Source organism: Acanthisitta chloris, unplaced genomic scaffold (genome assembly GCF_000695815.1).
Source record: "Acanthisitta chloris isolate BGI_N310 unplaced genomic scaffold, ASM69581v1 scaffold9367, whole genome shotgun sequence".
Taxonomy (NCBI): domain Eukaryota; kingdom Metazoa; phylum Chordata; class Aves; order Passeriformes; family Acanthisittidae; genus Acanthisitta; species Acanthisitta chloris.
In genome coordinates this window covers 108-27277 of record NW_008680918.1, presented here as the reverse complement: position 1 = coordinate 27277, position 27170 = coordinate 108, and the positions used below count along the sequence as shown (strand labels likewise).

The following is a 27170-nucleotide window of genomic DNA, read 5'->3' as shown; positions in this document are numbered from 1 at the left end:
GGGGAAATCTCTCCATTAGATACAGTTCCTCTACTAAGGAGGAAGCAGATTCCCTTCCACACACCTTTGTCAAGAAGCCCAGTTGCCATATATGTACTTGAGAAGTTCCTCTCTAGTTTTTCTCACTGCCTTCCCTTTTTCCCTACTCCTCTCTTCCACCCCCAAGCACAGGTTTTGCACTAATATTCCCAGCCTTTGGTCACTTACATTGCTTTACACCTCCTTGCCTTTCTAATATATTACTGAAACAAGTTTTCATTTAAATCTTATCACTCTGTAGTAAATATTCTACCAACAAGTTTTCATTTAAATCTTATCACTGTATTAAATATTCTACTCTTTTCCACTAATTACTGACTTTCAGCCAGGAGAATTTTAACTCATTTTCTCTCTCTCAAATATTTGGCTTCCTGAAGTTTAGCAGATGCCTTAGAGGCCTCTCTCACATTTCAGTCCTGACATCGGGAGATTACAAATGCCCTCAACAAGTCAGTTTAATCCTATTTAGCTCAATTTCCAAATTGATGTTGATGTTCCGAAATTACTATGTGGTCTCACTGACAACTCCATCTAACTTATGTATTAGGAATCACTTCACTTCCATTCCCAAGAATTCCTGCTATTGCTATTATAGCAGACACTGGACTAGGTTAAATCCTTTCAGATGCTTTACCGGATATTCAGGTAACAGTTCATCAGTCTCTTGCAATTTGTGTATCTCAATGGCTCCCTCCTTCTCTTTTTGTTCTTCCCAAACCTTTATAGTACTTGTACCTTATATTCTCTTTCTGAGGGTCCTTTACCTAAATTTATTCGTTTCCCTGATCCCTGAGAGTTAAGTATTACTGGTGCCAGTAACTAAAAAGGGCCATACAAGTATGTATCCCTCATCACAGAAAAATGTAGGAAATACCCTCCTTAACATTATACACATTTTTTATATTATCATTTTTCTTATTACAGCCAGGCTCAGTTCCTACATGCCAATTAATATTCTGATTCTGAAGCTTACACTTGCAGAAAAAATATCTGCACTGGATTGACATGGCCCACCTTGACATACTAGTAACTTTATTTCACATAATGCCTTTCTGTCTAACAGCTGTCACTGAAAAAGCTAGCTCAATATTCTTTTTTGCTTCAAAGGATTTAATGAAAAATCCAGAGCCCAATTCTCTGTATAAGATAAGATTAGTTTCTATAGCCATAAAACATAAAAAGAACAAGATAAGGTAGGAGAAGCAATAAAAATCCACTGTCCAACAACAGGGATTTCCATCAGCCAAAATACTACATGAGTAACCATGCTATTAATACAACTCTTTTGTTACAAGAATAATTAAAACTTGCAAACTTCCTCTCTGCCATACAGCACTCCAGGCAAGGCATTCATTTGATCAGACAACTAGAAAACCAAAGTCTGTTTAGCAATGAGGAATTTAGGCATTATGGAGACAAAGGCATCCTATACAGTTCTTTGCAAAACACTGAGACAGGCTAAGGATCTAACTCTCAGAACATTTCTGGCTTTTCAGTCAGTTTCACAGGTGTGCTGATTGAGGCCGAAATAAACACAGGATTTAGCTGAAGACACTACAAATACATTTGGCAGGAAGTTTAAGCTGGGATGCCAGAAGAACTTGTTTTGAGACATGGTCATAGCACTGTGGCCCCTTTGCAGATAATGATTTTGGGAATCTGAAGTATCCAGAGATGTGGTCCTTACCTATCTGGAGAGGGTCTTTGACAGCCCTGACCCGGAACAGCTGCTCCCCTCGCTGGAACTCATCCGCGCTGCCATTTGCCAAACACGAGTACAATCTGCAAGAGACAGACATAACATGTGGAGATTGGTCTGGTTTTGAGAACTTTCACACTACTACAATCTTTGCTGTCATGGCTTTTGAAAAATCCTGCAATCTCTAAGATGAAGTCCAGCTCTCTTCTGTCATTTCCACACAATCAATTCAACCACAAAAATCATTAGTCTCTTCCTAACTGGGTTTGTGTATAGCCACTGGCATTTTTAGAAATTTCAACGTAAGGTTCTGAAATACAAACTCACTCATAGCCTAAAATTAAGCTTTTATACACAGTATAATTTGAGGTCTATTGTTAGCATGCCAGAGTAAAAATTCCTTCTAGATTAATTACCTGCATGTTCACATGGGGGTTTTTTTATATCTGTGCCCATCAGGATAATGAGCATCTACAACCAGCTGGCTTGCTCTCTTCCCACACTGCTGATCTTACATCAGCACTTCTGATCTTACCTCCCCCATCTCGTATCAGAATCTTAGATGAAGTATCCCACAACTTTCAGGAAGATTCTTTCTAAAAGAAATCACGACTTTGCAACAAAATTCTGAATGCACAGTCACATGGATAGGACTCCTATAGCATAAAAAACTTCAGGAAAGCTTAGAAAAAGATCTAAAAGCATGAAGTTTTTGACTCTGTACTCACACAAGTAAGATAGAAATGTTAAGAAATATAGTAATCTCACTGTATCCACTCTGATCAATGATGTACTCTGCAAATTGTGGTTCTTCTACTTAGACCAACATTGCACAGCATACTGAGCTAGTCCTCCCTGGCAATTTCTGAGTCCAGATAAAGCTCTGACTCAAGCAACAGATTCAAACTGGAAAGACCATCTTGTAAGACTGAAGTATGAACAAAACTCTACAAGTTAGTTACTGTTAGGCAAATTAAAGGGTGCATTTATTCTGCTATCATTTACACACAGAACCTAGATGTGTATGTGCTTTTCCTGGGACACATGCAGGGCAGTTCATCCCAAAATAACATAACATGCAGGGCAGTTCATCCCAAAATAAAACTCCATCGCATAGCATATCCCACATTAGTCTATCCATGTATTACAAAAGACACATGAGAACTGCAGGAGCACCAAACAAACAGGACATGAAATGGACAGCAATTCTCCTCTAGGGAACGGAATCTTCTCTTAAGCGTCAATGAAACAGAAATCGTATTCGTTACCTGATATCTTCCTCATTTTCTGGAAAACTCCAGAAGGCAATTCGAAGTTGCAGTTGCTCAGGCACTGGAGGATAAACTTTCTCCACCACCTCGAATGGAATGTGAAATGCAACCTGTTTTGCAGACAGTTCCACCAATGGGATCACCAGCCCATCTAGCAAGACAAGTACAAAATGCAATTAGCCGTTCAGAGAACAAAACTCATGACAGACTAAAGGGATCGAAGCAGAGAACTCTTCCATTTCCTCTCTTCTCTTACCAAGCTCAAGACCATTTTTGATGGACTGTAAAAGGCAGCACAGAAATCTTCTGAAGAACTGCCTGTCATCTTCATGCTTGTTTTCAGCCCCTTAGGGCATGGGCACACATTCCTAAAAACCTCAGTCCTTGGTCAAAAGAGCTGTATTAGCCTAGCAGGCTCCAACTTTGTCTCCTAACAAAACTGATGCTGTTTAGCAAGACTTAAGGTAACCAAATATTTTTCACACATTCCTGTTAAAATGTGACAGCAACATCCTGTAAATTCCAGGAGATTACACAGAGAAGAACTGTTACAGTATATATGCACAAGTAGCAATGGAAAGGTTATCTGGGAGCCTTAATATTGACTTGACATTCAGTATTCAGCTACTTATAAGTTTTTAATTTCAACTAGTACTAGTACCAAGAGCTTTACAGAAATACAGTTAAACACCACCTTTCTACCAAACTAACTCCACTTTTTATGTTTTTAAGTGCAGATGATGATTTCTTATCATCAGGCTATGAGAGCCTTATGTTTCTGCTTGCTCTGACCTAGATTGGTTACCATTTATACAAAATGCCAGGATTGTCTTATCTGCAAGTACCTCACAGCTTTACTGAGATCACCTCCTGATCCATCACTACACCAGCCTTGGTTCTCCTGTCTTCCAAACCCTGTTGCCAAAAGCCTAATTAATTCAGTTTCAGATATTCAATGTTATGTCTCTTCGCATCCCCAACCAGCTTCTAAAACACCACTGGAAGCCAGAATGTAAACCAATCTGGCCCTCAGCTTTCCTCCCCCATCGGCCTCCAGGCAACATATCAAAGGCAAACTTAAGCCCTGATGTCAGTAAGCACTTTCTCACCATCTGCCTAGAGTCACCCTCCAGTCCCAACAGTTGGGAAACAGATAGGATAGGGGAAGGTTTTGGAAGTGCATGCACACAGTAAAGCAGCCAACATCCCCCCCAGTACTGAGCAGATCTGTCAAAAGGAAGGATTGCATAAATATGGAAAGAAAACAGTTCTCAAACATCCACATTTATGATCTTTTTATTGCAGTGAAATTAGATTCATTAGGCAGCATTCCCTTCTCCCAGATACGAGTCAGTCTTACTATTAGGGTCGTTTCTCCAACACCACTGACTTTTACTCTATGTTATAGACCCAGTCTACATTTTACAGTGCTATAATCCCATTCACAAATGTGAGAGAAGCAGATTGTAAAATGAACAGCAACGGAAAAATGGAGCAGATAAACAAGATTGTGGCAGAAAAGTCATCTCATTTCCACTTTTGACAACCAGAACAGGTGTAAAGCTTTCATCAAGTCACTAAACAAATACTACTTTTAATTAGTCACTAAAAAAATATACTGCTTTTAATTAGTGCAACATAGTCAACTTAAATGTCATCACTGCTGCTACAGTAGCAGTTGATAACACAGAAAGTCCAAATTGAGACACTTTCAAACTTGAAATTACTCTGCACAATGAAAGGAGAAGTATTTCTCATGGTCTGAACTGCACTTCTTGTATTTAGGTACTTTATTCCAGTCTTTCATTATACAATACTAGAAAAGAGGTAACAAGTAAACAACCTCTGCAAGGTAATAGACTCAAAAGAGACATCAATACCCAGTGAAACACCCGCACATTTTTCCAAGAGCTGCAAGTCTGCAGCCTGGTGGTACTCAGTTTTACAAGGATTTGGTGCTGGGTATGAAGGTTAGATTAGAAATGCTAAAGATACCCTGAGTTGACAAAAAAAGCAGCAAAGGCAAACACATTGTTATTATTCTATCAGTACACCTTACTCTGAAAAATACTTTACTGTTGCGATGGACTAGGATACACATACAATCAATTACTGAGTCTCAATGGTACTAGCAGAGGAGTACCAGTACCAGGAGTAGTCATATGAGCACTGCAAGCACCCTCCACTCTCTCCATTACATAGTGTGGCTGTTCTCTTTCAAGCTAAACTAAACCAGCTCGAGAAAAATACTTTGGCATGTGTTTTTGAAATTACCTCTTCTGAGGAAACATCTCTTCCGAGTGGGAAGACAACACGAGCTCTCCTCATCTGCTCCAGCACAAGTCCAGAGCAAGTCAGCCAGCTTGATTTTAAGTTTTACACAGTGAACTCTGGTTCCAGGCTGACTTTGCACTGAACTCATTAACTGATTCATCAGCTGTACTGTGTTAGTAGCAATCAGCAGAAGACAGGTGGCCAATTATCTGGCATATCATAACCCACAGTCAGACATTCACAGCACACAGCTTAAACACCTTCAGAATAAGGCAAAAGCAGTAAAATCTGGTAGGGAAAACATCTAAAAAGCAACAAATTTTACCTGTAAGACCAATGCCTTTCTAAAATGCTGAATTTTCTATAAGGCAAAACAGATGTGGGAAAGGAATAGTAGAAAATAACTGAGAAGTAGAAAATAATTTTCCAGTCATACTTTAAGGACGAGTGAATTCACAGTAGCTAACTTGGCACACAGCGTAAATGCTAAAATTAAGAAGTTAAACTTCCCTAAGTTTCAAGAGGGCAGTTCACTATGCAGCCAAGGTGAGACCCTTATCTAGAATGTGACTCAGAGCATCAGAGAGTCTTTTCCCACTAGACCTCCTGCAAAGTCAGCTGGACAGCCTGTTCGGTGCTTAAACTAGACTTCGAATACTCTCATTTGAGTCCTAAAAATAAAGAGATCCATTCAAAAAGTTTATCTTTAGATACACAAATCCAGGTTTGGTGGATTCAGACCTACTTGTATCAAAAGGTATTATCAGCCAGACAAACAAAAAGTACTATCAGGTTCTACAATAAATACTCTTAGCAAGGAAAAAAAAAGAAAAGAAAAAATCTGATAAAAAAGAAAGGAGAAAGCATCTTAGCTTCTGCCTAGAAAGCAAAGATAGGTATAGGAAGGAAGACTGCAAACTTAATATAAATAAAATCATACAGCAGTGAAATCAAAGGTGTAATAAAAAGTTGACAAATTCACAAGATAAATCTATCAGAGAAGGCAATTTTAAATTGTGGAGCAAAACTAGCAGGAATCACTGCTTCCTCTTGGGAATCAGACATGATGACCCAAGCAGAACAAAGGAAACATTTCAAGTCTTGGAAGAATAAAGTCACAGAGCATAAGCAACCTCAAACAACTCTGACTTACAGGTTAAAAGACTAGCAAAACCCAGGTCAGGAAAGGATTTTGAGAGTCTGTCTAATCTATCTCTCCTACCTAACAAGCAGGATCGAGCATATCTAAACCATTCTGAGTAAATAATGCTTCACCTATTTACTGCCACAAAGAACGTGCACCTTTGATGAGGACAATCTTGTCCTTTTTGCTACTGGGGTTTTTTTGTCAATTACAGGTTTGATTTTTACAGTCATTTTATAACAGCTAAAACTAGCATAGATGGAATTATTCCTGTTAGAACAACAGCAATGAAAAAACCCTGACCCCAAAACAGCCAACACAAGCTGTGCACACGACCATGCATTTTCACCAGTGGAAACAACTTCGGAGCTGACACAGAGATGTGTAGGAATTGCTTAACCTTCCCTAATATAGGGAAGGTTAAGCAATATAGGCTCTAATCAGCTGCAGCCAATAATTATTCATAAAAACAGATCGTGTTCAAACTGAGCTATTCCTCCTTCAGTACAATAACCAAGTTTCCATGATGACAAATGGCAAAGAAACTGCTTGAATAATCACCAAAATAGGGGCCATGAGAATACCAAAGAGTTACTAAACATAAAGTAAAACCAACTGGGCTAAACACTGAATGCATTTGTTATCTAATCACATTATTTCCACCAAGCTACTTTCATTTGACACGCATCTCTAAAAATAAACTATACATACAACTGAAGAAATAGAAATGCAAGTGAACAAATCTCACAGCAAGGGATAAGCAGTGCAAAGACAGGACGCATTGTTTTTGCTATATATACCTGAAGAAAAATGGCATGTTAGGCTGTATTATCGTTTTAGAGATGAGTCTACAGCTTTGATTTTACAGCAATCTCTGGTGCCCATCTCACCTTTCCCCTCACTTTTCCCGCTGGCTTCAGTCCTAAATGTAACAGACAGTAATAAAGTAACACAGCTACACACAGAACAAGGAGATCAAGAAAATTAAGTGAAGCACCTCTGATATCAAAAGTTAAAGTGAGAAGAACAGTAAAACTAACAGGAAAGACGCAGACTGCAATCTTGACCAGCATAGGAGGTATGAGGGGGTTAAGTTTAAAACTAGTTTCACAAACCTCATTTTAAAAATGGTAAATATTACATTGCTTTTTACAGGATTTACCATGTAGAGAGATAAATTTGTTACCGTAGAAGCATTTAGAGCATTTCTGCTTGTTTTATTTAAGTGCCTATCAGTAAAATGCCCCTTGGCTTAAGTCAGTGATATACTGTCTCTCCAACAACCCTTAAAATCAAAATGTGCTGAGAATTCACAAATATGGGCAAGCAGAGCAAGCACTACATTTAACCATAACATACCTAAATCAACTCTTCAGAAATGTCTGTTTTCTGGACATATCCTTCCCAAATTCTGCTGTTGGTTTTACTTTATTCTCCTGTTCTTTTTTTCCATTCTATAAATTTATTCTCAGGGTTGATGTCTTTAAGAAGTACATGTCAGAGAAATATATTCCTTCAGGTCTCAAACTTGGCAAGAAACATCAGAAAACTTCGCCTTTGCCTTGAACTCTATACTTGAAGGTGAATGCTCTGAAGGTACTTGGAAAAAACAGTTTCCCAAAGTGAACATTGCAAAATGAAACATGAGTCTTTTAATCAAAATTTTGCTTTTTATTTCAAACAAATTATATCCAGGTTTTTTAGGCTGTTACTTATACTTCTTTTTCTTCTTCCATTTCACCTTGTAATCAACAGCCTATAAAAAGCAACATGTCTATTTAAAAACAAACAAAATCCACCCCTGAACTGAGGATAAGGCGCATGGTATGTAACAGAAGTATTTTGCCAAAGCCTGAAAATAAGGTACTTTCGCTTCCTTTCAAAGCATTTCTCATACAAAACTCCATCCACAAGGCACATGAACTTAAGTTCCCTCTTCAAAGAGGCACTAATTAAGAGCAGAACTGATTCAATGGGTCACAGACACCACCACAACCACCAGTTGGCTTTCTATTACACTAACATTTTGCCCATGTAGGTCCCAGCACTACAAAGTCAAAGAGGGAACATCTTCAGAAGTGTTGACCTTGTACCTTTGCAGACTATGTAAGCAGTAAGGGTACATTTCTGTCCACTTGCTGCTTTGTGGCTTTCAAGTACAGACTTGTGACATGGGTAACAAATACTTGCCCCATACACTTTCCTAAACTTCAGGTAACACTAATAAAAAATACAGCACATCTATAATGGAATCCTTGAATAGTCTTGAGATTACAATCTTGGGAGTAGATTACAGAATCAACCAGGCTGGAAGTGGTTCAAAACATGATGGCCCCACACAAACCCCAGAGCATGGAAAGCCCAGTCTGACAGCAAAAAGGAATCATAGAATCAACCAGGTTGGAAGAGACCTCAAAGATCATCAAGTCCAATCCTACTGTTGTTACTAGACCATGGCACTAAGTGCCACATCCAGTCTCAGCTTGAAAACCTCCAGGGATGGTGAATCCACCACCTCCCTGGGCAGCTCATTCCAATACCTGTGCACTCTCTCTGTAAAAAATCTCTTCCTAATAGCCAAGCTAACCCTCCCCTGGCAGAGCTTGAGTCTGTGCCCTCTTGCCCTACTGCTGGTTGCCTGTGAGAAGAGACCAACCCCCACCTGACTACAACCTCCTGTCAGGGAGTTGTAGAGGGCCATAAGGTCTCCCCTGAGCCTCCTCTTCTCCAGGCTAAACAGCCCCAGCTCCCTCAGCCTCTCCTCATAGCACTTGTGCTCGAGTCCCTTCACCAGCCTTGTTGCTCTTCTCTGGACCTGCTCCAGTACCACAATATCCCTCCTGAACTGAGGGGCCCAGAACTGCACACAGTATTCAAGGTGTGGCCTCACCAGTGCCAAGTACAGGGGCAGAATCACCTCCCTGATCAGACTTTAAGCACACTTAAATGTAAGCTTCATGATGCCGTCACGAACAGGACAGCTGTGTCTTCAAAGAGGTAAAGGTCTCCACCTAAGTAGAAGAGATATTGCATCTACTTTGTGCCTTTAAGACTCGGAACATATGAAGACTTTACTTGGAACATATACTGAGCCACAACCACCAAGCTCCAGAAGGAAACTAAACACTTAACATTTAAAAAAAACAATTGAAATAGCTAACATAATTTTAAGCATGCAAAAGAGAGAGAGGCAACATACATGCACTTAAAACAACAGAAATATTTATCTTTACACACCCATGCCAAAATGGATTAAAGTTAGGGGAGAGAGGATTTGAGATAAAAGAGTGCAAACTAAATAGAACAGCATGAGAAACTTCCATTGCAGAGGCTCACAGATGGACTACTGAGACAGCTCTGAAGATATAGCAAAAGAAAGATTAGCTAGACATACACCAAGAGCAGATTATCTAACAAGGTGTAAGAGATAAAGAACCTCACCCAAGATGCCCTCATTCAGGCCTATATTCTCATTCTTACAATTAGGAATTAACTTCCCTTCAAAAGATCATCACTCTCTCAGTTGTGGACAATCATTTCAAATCACACAGCTGGTCCCAGTGGTGTTCAAAGTGAACACATACATACACACACATCACAGGCTGTTTCAGCTCACTTGGAGCTGCTGGATGCTCTTACGGCAGCCCAGCAAACATGCCAAGCACTCAACGAGCACCAAGAATGAACTTTCTTGCCCCAAATACAACACGAGAAGAAACCAAAGTGTCTAGCCATGGGGTGATGATCCCAGGACTGAACCAAGACTCTGCAACAGGACCTGACAGCTGAATGGACACAAGGAGCTGCATCTGCACCCATTTGTAGTCTAGCTTGACTACATGCAGAATGAGTATCTGAAAAGCTAAAGACAGTGCAATATTCAAATACTGATTCCCAGCTGTCTTCAATTAGCTCTGCCTCAAATTCCCCTCCTTGAGATTAATAATTCCATGCCATTTTATCCAAGGGGTACAAAAACCCACAAAGTTCCTTGTAAAAAAAAAAACAACACAAGGCAAACCACAGTATTGCTAAAAAGTAGAAGTCTAATTTTCTTTTACAGATTAAGGAAACTGCAGCAAAGATACAGGTTCCTGGATCCACAACTATTCAAACAGTGTCAATCTTAAGAAAATAGCAACTCCTTGACTCTGGAACACTTGCTGTACTGAATCAGAATAATTTCAGCTATTTGTTTCTCAGGTGTTACCCACTCCAAACCAGTTCCCTGCAAAACACCTCAGCACTCACGAAGCCAGCTGCAGCAACAAATGGAGAACAATTGCCTTTGGTGGAATTCAACTGTGTATTTCTCACACTCTGTGACAGATCAAGGTTTAGACAAGAATAGGGATAAAGCAATGGAGATAGGATGCTGCAAATGCTGCTGCTGATTGATTGTTCATCAAGTTTGCTCAGAAAACAGATCAGGGGAACGTTTTGACTTGAGGGCTCCTTTGGTTTTGTTTTCTCTCAATGTTTCTGTACTTTTAAAACATCCACATACTCGGAACAGGCAAGTGCAACTCAACATGATCTAGCAAAACTAGCAAGGACAGGGCACTGTAATGCAATCCTCGAGTATTTCAGGCAAAGATAACCACAGGAAAAATTCTAAAACTATGTTTTTCTCCAGTGGGCTTGTATGGCAGGATGATATTCTCATCCTGAGAGAATGAAAAGATTTATACACACACATATATACTTTTTTTAGAAAACTGAGAACATAGCCCTACAAAGAACTAAATGAGCAACAAATTAGCCAAGTGCTCCAGAGAACAAATCAAGAGATGAATCACTAGTACACTTATTTGCACACAGGATAAAGCAAACAAAAGAGAACTATCAGGATTATTTGGTTTTATTTTTCTGTCCATGTAATTAATTCATTAAATTTGCACATTACTCTTCTTACTGCCTGGAAATAGTGAAGAACTTCTAACTGAAAATGCTGGGGTTTATTTTTTATTTTGGAACAAATCTGCTTCTCTTGTTTGCCATTTTCTTCCTCCTCCTCCTCCACTGCTACTACCCCCGTAAGCTTACTAACAGTACTAAAACCCTAATGGGATCTGTGTTTACAAGACGTTCTTATACCTCTTATTTCCTCAACTAGAGTTATACAACTCTATCTGGATCCCATAAACATTCTGCAGCAGAGAAATGACACTGAGAATAATGCCAATGAGTAGCAAATGCAGAGATGTAAGACCACATTGAAGGCAAAAAGAAGAATTTGGGGAAGCCTACATCAGCCCTAAGCCACAGAATGACATTTTTATGTACAAAACAGTTGAGAAGATGAATAAGCAACATAATTTTTTCATTAGCATTTACTGGATAAGACTGATGAGATTCATAGCCACAAACCGTTAAAAATACACATCCCAGATGGGCAGATTACAGTCCAGAATTGGAAACCTTACACTTAACTGACAAACTGCAGCAACTATTACTACACAATTTCTGTTACAACCATCACAACACTTTAACAATGGCTTTCTTAAAAAAATACAATGCAAAAAGGGTTGTTTCATCACAGGAGAGTGTCCAATTCACCCCCAAAGTCTTTCCCACCTACAGCAAAAGGCATAGTACAGAATCAAATTCCCATTTCTGAAAATTGCTTAACACTGCATCACAAACAGCTCATACATTTAAGTCAAAATACTTTATGGCTCGATCTATCTTTTTGTTGCTGGATTTAGATAACCCTTCAAAATGAGAGAACTATCACTTGGCTGACTGCATACACGTATCTCCTGACATCATGACCTCCAAGATTAAGATATTTTAGAAAGTAAGAATTAGCTCCTTCTATAAGGGCAGGCCTTAACATACATCAAAACATCAGCAAAACAATACTTGCTTTTTATTTGCACACCAGCCCTGTAGAATTGCAGAATAGAATACATTTATTTATTTTGGACTTTAGAGGGGATGAGTAGGTAGGTGGTTTTTTTCAAGTGTCAGTAATTTTAAACCTGTTGAGTCTTGAAGTTCCCTTCTGGTCATCTGAATTATTCAACACAACCCATTTCTGACAAACCGAATTCATGATGGTTTCCTACACTGACTCTCTGGGTGCATACAGACCTAGAAAAAAACCCAACCAAAAACCAGCTGACTTAACTTTGCTCACCTATGGAGAAATGGCATCACCATTGTGCTAACATCAAGCATAGAGACTTCATCCCAAAACAGTTTTTGAGAAATGACCTGAGCGCCTAACAGAGGAACAATCCCACTTACTCAGCTCAACTCCTCCTGTTCCATACTAGACTGTGTTAAAATCTATTTATCTTTATGTTATTTTCAAAGTTACATCTCTTAAATCATAAGGTGTTCCAGCCTCAAGCCCATTCCTGGTGATGCTTCCACAAGATTGCATGAGGCAAAAAAGCCCAAAATAAAAGAAAGCTGGTAAGGCTTTATAATGCTAAGCAAAACTGATCAGAGAACTAAAACTTAGAAGATGCATGATATATGTTTAAGGTCCAAGGGTTCTGACCCACTAAGAATTTAAACCAGTATGCCAAAAATCCCACAGCCATGTCTTAACTGCCCCTACAATAATTCATCGTTTCTTCCTGCTAGCAAAAACCTTCTACCAGTGGCAAAACCTTCCATTGCTGCATAAAGTGATCATAATGTAAGCTCAGTAAGGCTTTCTTTGAGATGCTCTAGTTTCCAGTGCCTGTCCTTTTAAAGCTAAAACAATAGTGAAACAAGCAGCAGACCCAGATGAGTAACGTGGGTTGTTATGTTAGCCTGCATAGCACACACTAATACACGCAGCAATTTCTTTTCACTAACTTCTGGAGATTTGTGCAGTAATTAACTCTTTTTTTCTTCCTGCACACTTACCAAATGAGGCTTCTCCCCTGATAATCAGCCCTCCCAGTCCCGTGCCAGACCAGATGAGAACCTGAGACACATGGGAAGACAATCCAGTGTCCTCTGACTGCCAGAACAGCTACTCGGATCACCTTGCCAGACAATCCAAATACAACTTTGTTCAGAAAGTTCCACAAAATGATTCAGCAACATTCTTTCATCCCACAAGATAGCAACATTGCAACATATCAACAATATCAGCAATGCATATCAACAATATGCAGCAACAGCCAGTCAGGATACTGCTACTCTTGTCACAACTTAATCAACAGGGAGAAATTATGGTTTACTCAAATAATGTAGTACTGGCATCACCAGGGGAAATTTGGGGTGCTCAGTATGGCTGAGGAGAGCTACGTCAGAAGAAAAAGGCCAAAGCATTCTGCTACAGAACTTCTCAGAAAATGATGCAAGAAACAGCCCCTTACGGCAAGAGGCTACAGAATGTGAAGATAGAGAGAAACCTCTCAATACACTTTCTTGGAGCACCTGCTTCCTTCTACCCTTCTCAGCTTCATCTGCGATTCCCTGTGTCAGCAAGAACACTCCAGGAGGCAAAAAAGTGTGAAGGAATCCTCTCTTCAGAGCAGCGTGAGATGTACATAAGAAAAATAACCACCCTGTCATGTTAGTTAGTCCTCCTTTCACCACTACTAAACACGACTAAAGAATTTCAACATGCCCAAGTAAATTATAACTGCCAAGTAGATAAACCTGCTGTGTAATCATCCCTCTTAGCAGACAGAAGAGGAGCTGCACATCTGAAAACTCTTACACTCCAAAGGTCAGCTGGCTGAGGAGCAGACTTCCCTTCTTTCCTTACAAAACTTGTCTTCCTTATGTCCTTACAGCATCATAGCTACCACACTTACTATATTAGAAACCAGGTCCCTACAAAGAAAACCACTTGAATCACATCTTCAGAACTTCAGTTCAAGGAAAAGCTGTAAAGCTACAAGTTATATCTGGTAACAAAAATATATCTGATGGGAAGGGGAAAAAAAGATGAAACCAAAATCCATGCTTTGGTTTCATGACTCTGGGACAGACAGACCAGCACATTCCTCCATCAATAAACCTGAAGCCCTAAGATGCTACTCACCCAAGTTCTGCCTCATGGTTCACGTAAGACCTTGCTGCAAGTGCGTACAATGTACCTACAGAAAACATCTGCTCTGAGCAAATGTAAGGACCTCTTCAAACACAAGTCAAATCCAGATCAGAAAGGTGTATTTTCCATTTAACTCTACTGCTTCTCCTATGCAGCAACTGGGAAAATCTGCACTCGGCTGTGCTGATGATACTGGAATATTCAATGTCATGCTGATGCCTTGTGCCAATAGATCTTTTTGTCTCTTCATAAACTCTGCATCTCAAGAGCAAAATGTCAGTAAGCTTTTTTACCTCAACTCTCACCCACTCTAACATGATTGAGATCCCAAAACTGTAATACCAGCATTAGGCAGGCAATGCAGCATTCACAACCTGACAACCTCCACTGGAAATTCAGACAAGAAAATTCTTAATCCCAACACCCTTCCATTTCCCTCCCTAAAAAAATAATTGATTTCACAAAAAGAGCAGCCTGGGCAAGCAACCAACAGCTGTTAGAAATCCTAAAATGAACAGCAGATTTTTGTAAAGCAAGACAGACAGTGCTACAAAACACTGTATTCATGCCAGTGCTGGCCAAGGTTTCATGACAAATTGGGCAGCTTGCATTCAGAATAACTCTACAGCTGATGAAGCAGATTAGCTTCAGGCAAGTCATTTCCCCTGCACTGTTACTCCTTGCCCTCTCACCCCATGCAGAAAGCATACTGCACAACCAGGATTGTGCATTCAGAGCACAGACATCAGACAGCTCCTGCCTCCTCAAAGCAAGGCTCAGTATTACCAGTTATTCCCACTTCTGCCCCACACAAGGTATTTTAAAAGCTCAGCATTCAATATTATCTGCGTGGCCTACAAAAAATAAAACAAGCGACAAAGATCAATAGGGACCAGATATTTTTCTGAATGTAGACAATGGAACATAAATATAAATCAAAAAGTCTGACTGTATCACAGCTGAGAATCAATCTCTATCAGGAAGTATTGATATGTTTTCAGACACAAAAGGAAGTCATACAAAACACCATGCAACCTCTACTATTTAATGTGCTGCTCTCCACCATTAGTAACCATCCTTAAGTATTACATGCAAAATTAATCTCTAACCAGCTTTTTTTCATGCATCTAAATAAATCCCAGAGCAGTATCACTTGGCCTCCAAACAAACGCACTGGCAAGCACTGAAGAGCTGCATTACTGAGCATATCAGCACGAGATCGGGCCAATTCCATTGGGGGCTGATGGGAAAGTTATTGTCTGAAAAGAATAGATAAAAGATGAGGCATTCTCACCTCTAGGGTAAAAAAAATTAAACATCTGTCAGGAACTAAAAGAAGACACCACCTCTTAACATCACCAATGGGAAGCCATGAGAGGTTTAAATATCTATCTCATAGACATGAGTCAAAACAGATTAGATATCTAAATACTTTTGCTGACTCCTCTCTATCTCCTTTGGTTTTGTGACAATCTCCCCAAATCTAAGCCCAAGTCTGTGGCTTTATGGGAGCTCACTCAGCAATGTCCTTCAATTCAGGTTCTCTCACTGCAGTTCAAAGGTGCAGCACAGCAGTCTCCAACCTGAACTCCTGGCTATGGGGCCAGGCTTCCAACGCTGGCAGTCCCGAGCCTTCCATAAGCTCTCACCACACAGCAATTACATTTCCTCTCACTCAAAGTAAAGCATTCATCTGATCATTTGTTAATACCCTACAGCTGGAGAAAGTTCCTATTCTAACAAGAAATAAATTCCCTTCCATTTTTCTCACATCACCTATAGAGAGAACAAAAGGGGGGAAATAAAACCGGGTACAACGAAATATATGAATTAAGCAGGCAGCTACACAATGTTTACAGAGGAATTATTTACAAGCATGTCTATTATTTTCTGTGCACAAAAGTTATAACAAAAGCATCACTGGAAAACTGTGAGGCACTGATTAACTACAGGCCATTGCATGAATCTGGTTAGGCAAATGAATAATATCTCCCAAGATCTCTCCAACATCACAAGACCGAAGCAAAGTCAACCATCTACTGAAAATATCCATAGAACACAGTTCCTATTCATAATTAGACGAGCAAAACTAACTGCCTGCCCTTGAGAAGGATAAACAGCTTAGCTGACCCCATGCACTACTGCTTTAAATGCAACCAAGTAGTCAAAGAAAACTTGCAAAGGCATTCTGGGTCACATACAAAACTCACAAATGCTTTCACCTGGAGATCAAGTAAACAAAGTTACAGATACATTTCCCTTTTTTTCCCATCTCAGCATTTACTGACCTAAATATGAGGGAGAAAATGGAATTACATGCAATATGCAACAGGAACTGTAAATAGCTCAAGAGAATTACTAAATGATGCTCTATAGAATTCACAAAGGTATTAGAGCCTCAGAAAAAGTCATTTCATTTGTACACCTATTAATTACATACTACCTGCAGGACTACCACGAAGCTAAAATGTCAAACTCTTACCTATAATTTTTACACCAGCAATCATTTCCTAAAACCATGTAACTCTGGCATTCAAGCTGCCATCAAGCTATTCAATTAGCCTCTAACATGCACTAACAAGGACTCATGTTGGTACACTCTCCGAAGGATGACACACATACCAATTTACCAGGTGAGAACTGCAGCACAGGGATATTATAAAAGAAAATAAAAATACTAAAGGATAGGTCTAAAGAATCCCAGTTGCTGATGCACAAAGTTGGGCAAATGGGAGCACATACTGAGAAGAGTAATCCTGAAATCCTACAAAGACCAGGAAGAAGACATGGACAGAATCCATAAGGTCATAGAGTACTCAATATTCACAGGTTCAGCAACATTTCTGTACTTCAACAAAGAATCTCTTTTTGTCACATATATTGACAAGATGCCAGTAAGAATGGCTTGGCTGCATGTAGGCATTGTTTTAATGAATATATCTAAGAAAGAGTCTAGATGGTAATTTGACTACTTTTACATTAAGGTCAACTAACCTGTTCTTCAGTTCTGACTGGGAGACATGCTCAAAGCAGCACCTATAGAGATCTCAAGCCCAATAAACAGAAAAACTGCAATTAACTTTTTCCACTACTTTATCTGGGGAAAAAAACCCATAATAACTCTAACTGGATTTTAAAACATTGGTGTTTTCAATTTCGTATCTTCACCAATTAATCAATCATGTTTACCAGTATTTCTGGATAGCAATTTTTCACCTGTCTGAACAGAGGAGGAAGCTGGAATCAACAGCCCAGGTGTTCACCTGTCTATTGCTTCAACAAGTCATCACAGTAGTGTCTTAACTTGTGAGAAAAAAAATACACCTAGATGCCTTCCTATAAAGACTCTTGCTGCTTCCAGACTAATTCTGGGTAATACTACCTATTTATATTTTTGTAAAAAAATGTGGACTTCTTTTCCATATTGTTTTTGGTCTCTGACCTCACTCTTGTTCATTCTCTCAAGTATATTCTCTCCTCCAGCATCCAGCTTTTCTCCCACAACGAGACAGATTTTCTTCTGAGGGCAGACTTTTTTTCTTCCTCCCTTTATTTTATCCACTTATCCCTTCCCTTTCTTCTATATGCCAATACTTATCTCACAAGAAAAACAAGCTTGAAAGCCGTACTATGTCTCACAGTCACAAGCTAAACCTAGCAGACAAAAGAAAGGCAAAAAGTCACTGAGAAATCAGGAAATAACACTTTTCTTGCAGCTGAATGAGAATGTTAACATTTTGTTTAAAGACACTGTTCCTGCAATCTTTTCAGGTTTTCCTCTTCCATGGAAAGAAAATGTCTTAACTTCCAATATTTCTCCACACACATCAGTAGAGACTTAGGTAAACACAGAAAAATCAACACTGCTTTTTCCATCTTAAATGTGTTCAGCCTTCTCCTAATTGATACTGGTAAATGCTGACATTTTCTCCTTAGTTTTAAGCATTTTATTAAAACCAGGTACTTTTCACAGCATTGCTTTTCTCAAACTATTCCAGAATACTCCAGAAGATTTTAATTAATAGGTATATCACAGCCTGACAGAACTCCTTTGTTTCACTCTTTTCAAAGACAGCATTATGGTTTCCAGCTGTATGGAAGCAAATATAGATCAACTAAACAAAAGACCAAAGTTTCCACCAGCCTTGCCCATAATGTTTAAAGCATCATCAAGAAACGGGCTCAAAGACATCACTTTCAGCCTTTTCTATTAAAAATGCTACACAGCTACCCACAGCCTTGCCAAAACATTACTGCCATTCTACAGGCAACGAAACGAATATAAAAGGATGTATCAAAGAACACACAAATTATAAGAAGTATGAGAATCTTCTGACTGGTAACCCCATACACATTGCTGGAGACTGCACAGCTTCAGCGTGGATAACTTAGAAATGTGTGATATGGTATTTTGAAATCAGAATCGGTATTTTAAGTATTTGGCATATTCTGTATCACTGCTCTTGAATGTTTTAAAAAACAAAATTCTAGATGTAATATTTTAGCTGGTTTATACACACATGCTTTGAATTTTACATTTAGAGGGGTGTTACAAAACAGGAGGAAGGGGGAAAGGGCTTAGTACAAACGAAGTGCTTCAAGATAAAGTTGAAAAAAACAACTTCTAGCCATGACACTATTTTGTATTACTCTTATAACTGCTTTACAGCTTTACAATTAGACAGCTGACAAAAATAAGTTGTTGATCCAAAAGGAGCAATGAAATGTTAAAGACATCTTTGATCATTAAGAACTAAAGAATAAATAGGTTTTGACTCCTTGGAAATGTTACTTAAGATATAAAAGCAAACAAAATCTCCCAAATTAATTATCAATATTCTAAATAGACATTTACTCCAGAAGGTTGTTAAAGTATGTAAAATGTATTTCAAAAGTGTACATTCCTTTCTTCCCATGTAACGAAGTACTGTGTATTGACTAAGACACAGAATAAATAAGAGGAGATGGTCTTTGCTCCTGGTTTATAACTGGCATAAGAGGTGCTGTTCAAACCACTGATGTCCATTCCTGATCCCTCAAAGGTATACTGGGGTGGGAGAAGAGGATTTTTGCATGTTTGTTTTAAAGACTGTGAAAGAGAGGTTGATTTGAGTATGAACTACTTCAGAGGGGAAAAGAAGGGCCTGGCCACAAGTCAATGTGTGAGTTTGACTTCCACAACACCTATGCTGAATAATTTTTACTTTGGGTATATTAATGCTTATAAACAGTCATTCCTAAATTTGACCAGTTCACTTCTCCTTTCTTCTTTTCTCACTAAAGACACAAGAACTACAGGCTGTACAAAAGGTGCTCTTTTTCTGCATACAGGTTATGCTATGGCTTTGTTGCCATTCCTCAAACCGAACTGGACCTCCAAAATTGTAAACTTGCATATTAAATCACACTTAAGTGATGGCTATTCCAACATACAAATGTCACTCTATTATGACTAGAAGCAACAGCAAACCAGAGCAAGAGGAGCACAGAATGTCCAACAGCCCAACACAGCTCATGAAGCTAGGAGGACACCTCCACCTACGGAGCAAGACTGCCTGGCTTCTTTAAATTTCCCATCACTTTCTGACCTCAGCAACTCCAGGAAAACATCTCTAATGGTCAAGTGAAGAATAACAAAGATTCACCCATGTTGCAGAACAGTAGCAAAAAGCAGACCCAGAAAATGCAGATTCTGAAACTGAATAATCTGCCTAGAAATGAAGATGTATCTTGAGAGTAACTAAGCTCTCATTTTAAATCTTTCAGAGTCATCCTCTCCTACATGTTTTATAATCAATCAGAAAAACACCAAACATCTGGACTCCTGGCCTTTATCAGCAACACTCCAGAAGCTGCAGAAATTTTTGTTTCTATTTGATTCCACACTGCTTCACTGATGGGTGACCCCAGGTAAACAGAGGCAGCACAGCTCAAAACACAAGGTGCTCTGTAGTGGCTGACACAACATTAGTCTCCTGACTACTCCTCCTGCTTACAGCACCTAATCATATAGAATTCAAACACATGAATTTAACAAAGAAAACAACTTTTGGCACTAGCATTCAAAGCAGTGACATAAGCAGTACTTCTAAGCATGGAAAAAAGCCTTTTAAGCCTAAAAAAAGAAAGTTGTTTTAACATGTGCTGAGTAAAATACTCAGTGATCAAAATACACTTGCATTTCATTGCAGAATTACATTTGCCCAGATAACCACACTTGTCAAACCTCAAGTGTAGGTTGAGAGACATCCTGAGACGTTTTGTCTTCACTTTGTTTCCACCTCAGGACAGACCTAGCCATCAACCAGTAAAAAAATAAAGATTAAAATAAAAGTAAGCAGTAAAAAAATAAAGATTAAAATAAAATTAAAAGTAAAAAATTTTTAGCAATGAAAAAGAGGTGAAAAATAAAAAGGAGAGGGGTGGAGATAAAGAAAGGGATAGGAAACAAAGGGAGAGCACAATCCAGAGTCAAGGATCCAACCTTATCCTTGCTTCCCCAGAGGTCAACATGCCACAGAGAATAACCCCTGCAGCTTCAGTGAGCCTGAAATGTAAAGAGAGCATCTGTGATCTCTGGTCATTCAGCAACACAGGGATCTCCTCAAGGTGAAATGAAGGCAAAAACACACACAAAAAGAAAAATCCATGGAAGCCAAGAAGAAAGATGAGTAGAAAGATGAGGCAAAGAACACGCAAGACCTTTTGCAAGGGAAAGTGAAGGCTAACTAAAGGCAAAGGCCGGAAGACCACAAGAGAATTAAAACTGGACTGGTAATTTAAAATATCAGTAGTAAAAAAGTATCTTTTTCTGACAGATTCTTTATGTGGTTTCTTCAGTACTCATTCCTGAAGAGAGAGGTATATTCAGTTATCACAGAAAGGCACAGGAAAATGCAAACAAAGAGACAAACCTGTCAAAGTCATTCAATTTGTCCTCCTTCCAGAAGGACAGAGGTATGAATGCATTGTGAAACCACCTTTTTGTTCCGCAAAAACTTCTAGACCACTTCTGAAATCTGCACCCCAGCTCTAAAACAGTGCATTTAATTATGCCAATCAGCCTCGACAAACCTCTGACTTTGGAGCTTCTTTGTGGTATCTTAAGCAACAAAGAATCAATGTCCCCTGTATACTTTATATTACAACATAGTAAATCCTTTCCTCAACTTGAAGTTTTGCCTCTGCTTCGCAGCAGGTCAAAATAATCATCAGCTATGGAATACAAAATATACAGAGAAACCTATCTTCTACTAGCAGCTAAGCCTTCACTTTCACATTACATTTACTCTACGGTCACCCGATCTCTGCTTATTTTATAACCACTTGCCACATTTTCTCACCAACACTTATATTTTTAGAATTCTGTTGCTTCTATAAAGAAACTCGGTCAGGAGGTATATAACACTTTAGCTCAACAGTTACTGTTTTAGCTTTTTAATGTTATCAGTGAACTTGGATATATTACAACATATTTGAGTTCAACCAGATTTGTCATGTATTGTGCTAAATTAAAAAACACAACCAACAAGACATATTACACCTGTACCTCCCAGAAGAGTGAGCTGGTTGCATAATCTCCCTCTGAACAGCAGAGGCACAAGTAAACTAGAAACAAAAAAATCTGATGTAATTTCATATTACACAGCAATAGTAACAAAACAGCAGTGAACCACAGAGTCTTCATTTCCAACCTCACTAGGCTAAGGAGAGGACACACTTTGGATGACACCAACATTCTCCTCCGGAAAGACCAAGAGTCTGAAGAGCACAGTATGAATTTGAAAGAGACTGCACGTTCCTCCTGCTGTGTTCTGAAGCTACTGCTTCAACAAGGGTTCACTTCAATTTACTAGTTACTGGCAATCCTGAGGAAGAACTGTTGCTCTCTAAGCCATTTATTCTTTGTCTATATAAATTAATGAAAATCAGTCACTGCCATTTTACCAGTGTAGACACTGCTCAGACTTTGATCTCTAAACTGATCACAGCTTCACCTCAGGCTCTGCATATTCTCTGCCAATGATTCTCTCTCTACAGCTTGTACTTCTGAGGCACTGTGCCCAGAACTGAACATTGTGGGCACTCCTGACAGTCTGAGAGAAGAAAAAACTATCTGGGGCTGGATAAGGAGAATGTTTTCTAGGAGAGCACTTCCTGAAAAGATTCTTAGTTAAGTCTGGGGTGTGGGGTTGCACTACAGCATACTATGGTTCAAGCTTACAGTAAAGAAAAATCAAGTTTTCTCACTAGCTGCCTATTGAAAACAGATTCAACACAACCCATCAGCACACTTCCAACCAAATCCGGTGTGACTGAATAAATACAAACTGAGTAAAAATACTGTGAACACCCTCTTTAGCAATCCTACAGTATTTATGTCAACTTCTCAAGTGTTTGGTAAACATTTATGCTTCAGAAGCTGTGAAATAGAAAGGACTGAGGGTGGGAAAGAGCTTAGAAGCTTTCAAGAAGAAACAAAGCCACAGTGGGTTTGAAGAGATAATGAGTGTACTTGAACGTTCCCTCTTAAAACCTCTATCACAAAAATCCTTAGGTGAAGAAAATGGATGACAAAACATTTGCAGAAACACTAGACTGATTTCAATTACCAATGAAAAATACAACCGCTTTAAAAAGCAAGAAGGGAAATGAGAGACTGCAGTGACTCTCATAATGGTTTCTGAGAAAGAAAAGACTGCCCAGAAAAGTGGAGAAAAGGCAAGTGGGTGCATTCGTTGGTGGAGAGGTAACAAATTGGTGGAATGTAATCTGATATGGAAGAAAGTGAGTTGGAGCCATAAACCAACTCGAAGAATCAGATGGTTCTGAACACACTGCAAGGACACTGTTTTCCAAAACATCGATTCATGTTCACTTCAGAGAAGAATTCCCTGTCTGCATGTGCAGCTGAAAGCTTCCAGCCAATGATGTACACAGGCAATGACAAAGTATTAGAAGCATTACCTCATTCCAAATTTAATAAAAAACAGGGGATAAAGCAAGCAATCAAGGTGTCTAACGAGAGAAGTAGTCATTCCTAAAACAAATGCTCAGAATTACAACAGGACTCCTGGTACTCCCAAAACTGGCATGCTTTGCTGAAGCTTCCTCCCGGATTTCAGTACAGGTGAATCAGTGGAGATGGAGAGTAGTTTCAAAATCTAAGGGCATCCATGAAGTGGACACAATGCATTCCCTCTTCACATTAGCAATTCTACATTTAAGGAGAAAACTCCTTGCTAGAGTGTAATAAAAGAAGACTATAAGAGGACTTTACCATAGCAAAAATTAAATGAGGGGAAAAAAAGAAAAATCAGCCAATCACAGGCCTATTTTTCTCTACTTAAAATACATGATTTTATAGGGAAATCTGTTCCAAGGATTCTATTAGAGAACATTTCTCTCCCCCTTCCATCATCTTTCTAGCAAGCTGATAGAGTGACTGACAAGTAAATTACTCACCTTTTTGGTGACCCACTGCAGTGAATACTGTGCATATTTGCAACAAACTACCCCAAGCTCTAGTGTTACATTTACAGCAGGCATAATAATTATAATATTACCCAAGAAGTAAATAAAGCCTTGCAAGAACCAAGAAAGCCATAATTGGTATGTGTGCAGGTAGTTGGCTTGTTTAAGAGGACTCCCCAGCCAACAGCACTTTCATCAGTCTCAGGGGATTCTCTCTGAACTAATTAATGAAGAACTGAAAGCTCACAAGGGCAAACTGAAAACAAATGAAAAAGCTAGAAATCCTTTCTATTGCATAACTTGTCTGATTCCAAACCAAAACACAGGCTGAGTTCCAAACTGGTGGAAAAGGCTAACAGAATACAGTTCCTCTGGTTTCTCTTAGCATTTAACACAGAATAACCTAATATCTCACCTCATTTTTTGTTTGCATAGACAACTACATCACAGAACACAGCAAAATGGTAAACTCTGGAAATAAAAACACACAGCTTAATTTAGAATTATCACATTTTAGAAGGCTCACTACAACTGACAACCTCAGGACACAGCAAGTTCTCAATACAATTTTTTTCTGACTAAAAAACACTGCCAAAAATAGGTATTAAAAATAATAAAATTGTACAGAAGTTCTGAAATCCAAGGAGATTCCAGATGATGACAGATCCCACATTAGACCAGAGTCACTGGCCACACACTGTGTACAGTAAAGTACCTGCAAGTGCTTCATACTGGTAATATCATATGTGACTTTGTAGAGTGGATAAATAATTATTTAGGCAGCAAATCCATGTTCACATACTTCCCAAAATAGCTCTGACCAGAACCTGGGAATTTCCAGCAAGGGCCTTAAAGCAGGATCCTTTCAGAATATCCTTCTTGTTAAAGTAAAACTTTCCTACAAAGGAATTAAGTCTCTCTACAGATAAAACCTAAAACATATGACCCAGGTACAAGCAATACAGCCTGGCCTTTGCAGGTTTGCAGAACCCAGAACAGCACCATCTCAATACGGTGTAAATAACTGCAATTATCACAATAATAGTGTTAGCTGTTGTGTTTCACACGTCAGAAAAGAGACTGAGGATTGCAAAAATGCACACTCTGCTGAAGTGATTTTTCATTTTAATGCAATAAGTGGATGACAGCAGAGAGAGCAACTGCTGCTTGCTTTTAATTCCATCAAGAGAGCTAAAGGAACTAGGTCAAGACCCAGAAGAACACACAATCATACACTGAACCAGTGGAGGAAAGTTGGCTAAAAGCATCTTAAAGTTGAACAAAAACAATCACCTTTGCAAACATCAGTCTGACTTGTAAATCCATACAAACCAACTTCATACACCTCAGCCAAACCAGAGATATCTTCATTTCCACGCCAGTATGTTTTCAAAACTTCAGCTCCTTTCCAGCAAGTCAACATGTGCAATAAGACTTGCAGACAAACATGAAGTATATATGCTTTGCCCTATGCCCAATGCTTATTTCTGCATCTCAGGATTCATAGCTTTTAACAACACACCAACACTGTTCCCTCTTCTTCACACCAGCAGAATGCTCCATACTAAAAACCAATGCATCCCAGCAGTAGGATCCAAGAGAGCTATCCAACTTGACGTGTATTCAGCATCTCTCTCTCTCCCTTGTTTTGGGCTAGGTTTCTTCTACGTTTCCACCCTGCTGTCAACTCCAACCTTGGCTTGTGAGGAGACACAGGTGGTTACATACCTGGAACTAGGGACAGCTCTCAAATTTATTAAAAATGTAAAACTTAAGCTGCTCTGGAAAGCCTATGGTTAATGCAAAGTGTACTTTCTGCCACTAAACCAGTGACAACTGAACATTTGTCCATAGCACAACATGGCCAGATTTCAGCACAATTCAATATTGATTGCATTCTCTGTTTGTGTAAGGCCCAACATTCAGAAGAGAATGAAGTTTTGCCATTCCAGATAGGGAGATAGTAATGAGGCAGGTGATGGTCACAAAGGTCAACAATAACAGGAAAAGTACTGACACTGGAATGAAGAAATGCACGGAGAGAAAACGAAGAGCAGAAAGGGCTTGTGTAACTTGTGTTAACTGTGTATCTGGCTCTGCTTGGTGTACACACCACCTGAATTCCAGGGTCATGGTGCAATAGGATAAAAGAGAAATTAAGTTTTATCTAAAAGGAAAAAAAATTAAAATTAAGGAAAGGACTAGTACCTGTATGATAACTAAATTGTAATGACTGTTACCTATTTTCCTGTCTGCTGTTAAAAATAAATTACTGACAACAGAAAGGAAATGAGAAAACTCTTGAAGCAGACACACTGCTGTTTGCTGCCTTCTTTGACAGCCTTAAGGCCCTCTCACTCTACTATCACACAAAAAAAAAAAAAAAGAGCTAATTTACCAGAGAAAAAAGAGAAATGTCAAGAAACTGACAAGGAAAATGGACTGCTATATATAACGATGGCTTACACGGCTTTGCATGAGTAATTTTATAGTAGTTACAAAAACCTCTGTGAAACCGTAGTGCACTTCAAGCAAAGCATGTGGGAACCTATCCACAGTTATTCCCAGCCAAGTCTGTAATTTGTTTACAGAAAACTGTTTTCAGATTTCCAAGAGCAAGCCCACAAATTCAGAAGAGCAGCATTACAACACCACAGAGCACATGCAGGTGAAAACTCAACCCAAAAGGCAGCTCTGTCTTAAGATCCCCAATGAACTTTCAACCTTTGGTCAAAAATTGTCCTGACACTGATCCTACACGTGACTTCTCTTTGCTGCTCTGACACTTATTCTGCAGATCTCCTCTCCAACCACCTCCCCCTCGCCTCACAACTTCCACGAGTCCGAAGAGCATCCCACTGAAACCAGGTGACCTCACCTTTCATTTTGACAGTGGGAGAATTGGGTCCAGCCGATTGCTTCCTCCATCCTCTCCAGTTCTGACAAAGGCTCTCTGCCTCAGAGATGAAGGAACAAAGAGAGTCTTCCTCAAAGCGATCAGAGTCTTCAAATGAGAACCTCTCCCCGTCCTCCCACTCCGCGAACATGAGTTCCATCACATCCGACAGACGACGTGGGGGGAAAAGACAGAAACAGCACTGCTCACTGTTAACAGGTGAACGGACTTGAGAGCTCCTGCAATACTTAAGATCTCGATTTTAATTCGCTCCCCATACTACAGTACCAGGAAAAACAAAGTCAGCGCTGTCGGAGGTGGGAGAAGCAGGAAATAACTGAGGGGAAGCTCGTAAAAATCCCAGG

The 27170-nt window shown here is 39.3% G+C and overlaps 1 protein-coding gene across 1 annotated transcript in view; it reads right to left on the bottom strand.

Annotated features, from left to right (window-relative positions):
- The window catches only part of ZSWIM8 (zinc finger, SWIM-type containing 8), a gene marked incomplete at its 3' end in the record, with an annotated part of 54733 nt that extends 27768 nt beyond the window's left edge, over positions 1-26965 (bottom strand). The window contains exons 1-3 of the mRNA XM_009077898.1: positions 26788-26965; positions 3007-3160; positions 1727-1821 (exon numbers count right to left, since the gene is read on the bottom strand). Of these exons, the coding sequence (XP_009076146.1) occupies positions 1727-1821; positions 3007-3160; positions 26788-26965 (427 nt within the window). The remainder of the gene's footprint in view (positions 1-1726; positions 1822-3006; positions 3161-26787) is intronic.
- Between the last annotated feature and the right edge of the window lie 205 nt (positions 26966-27170).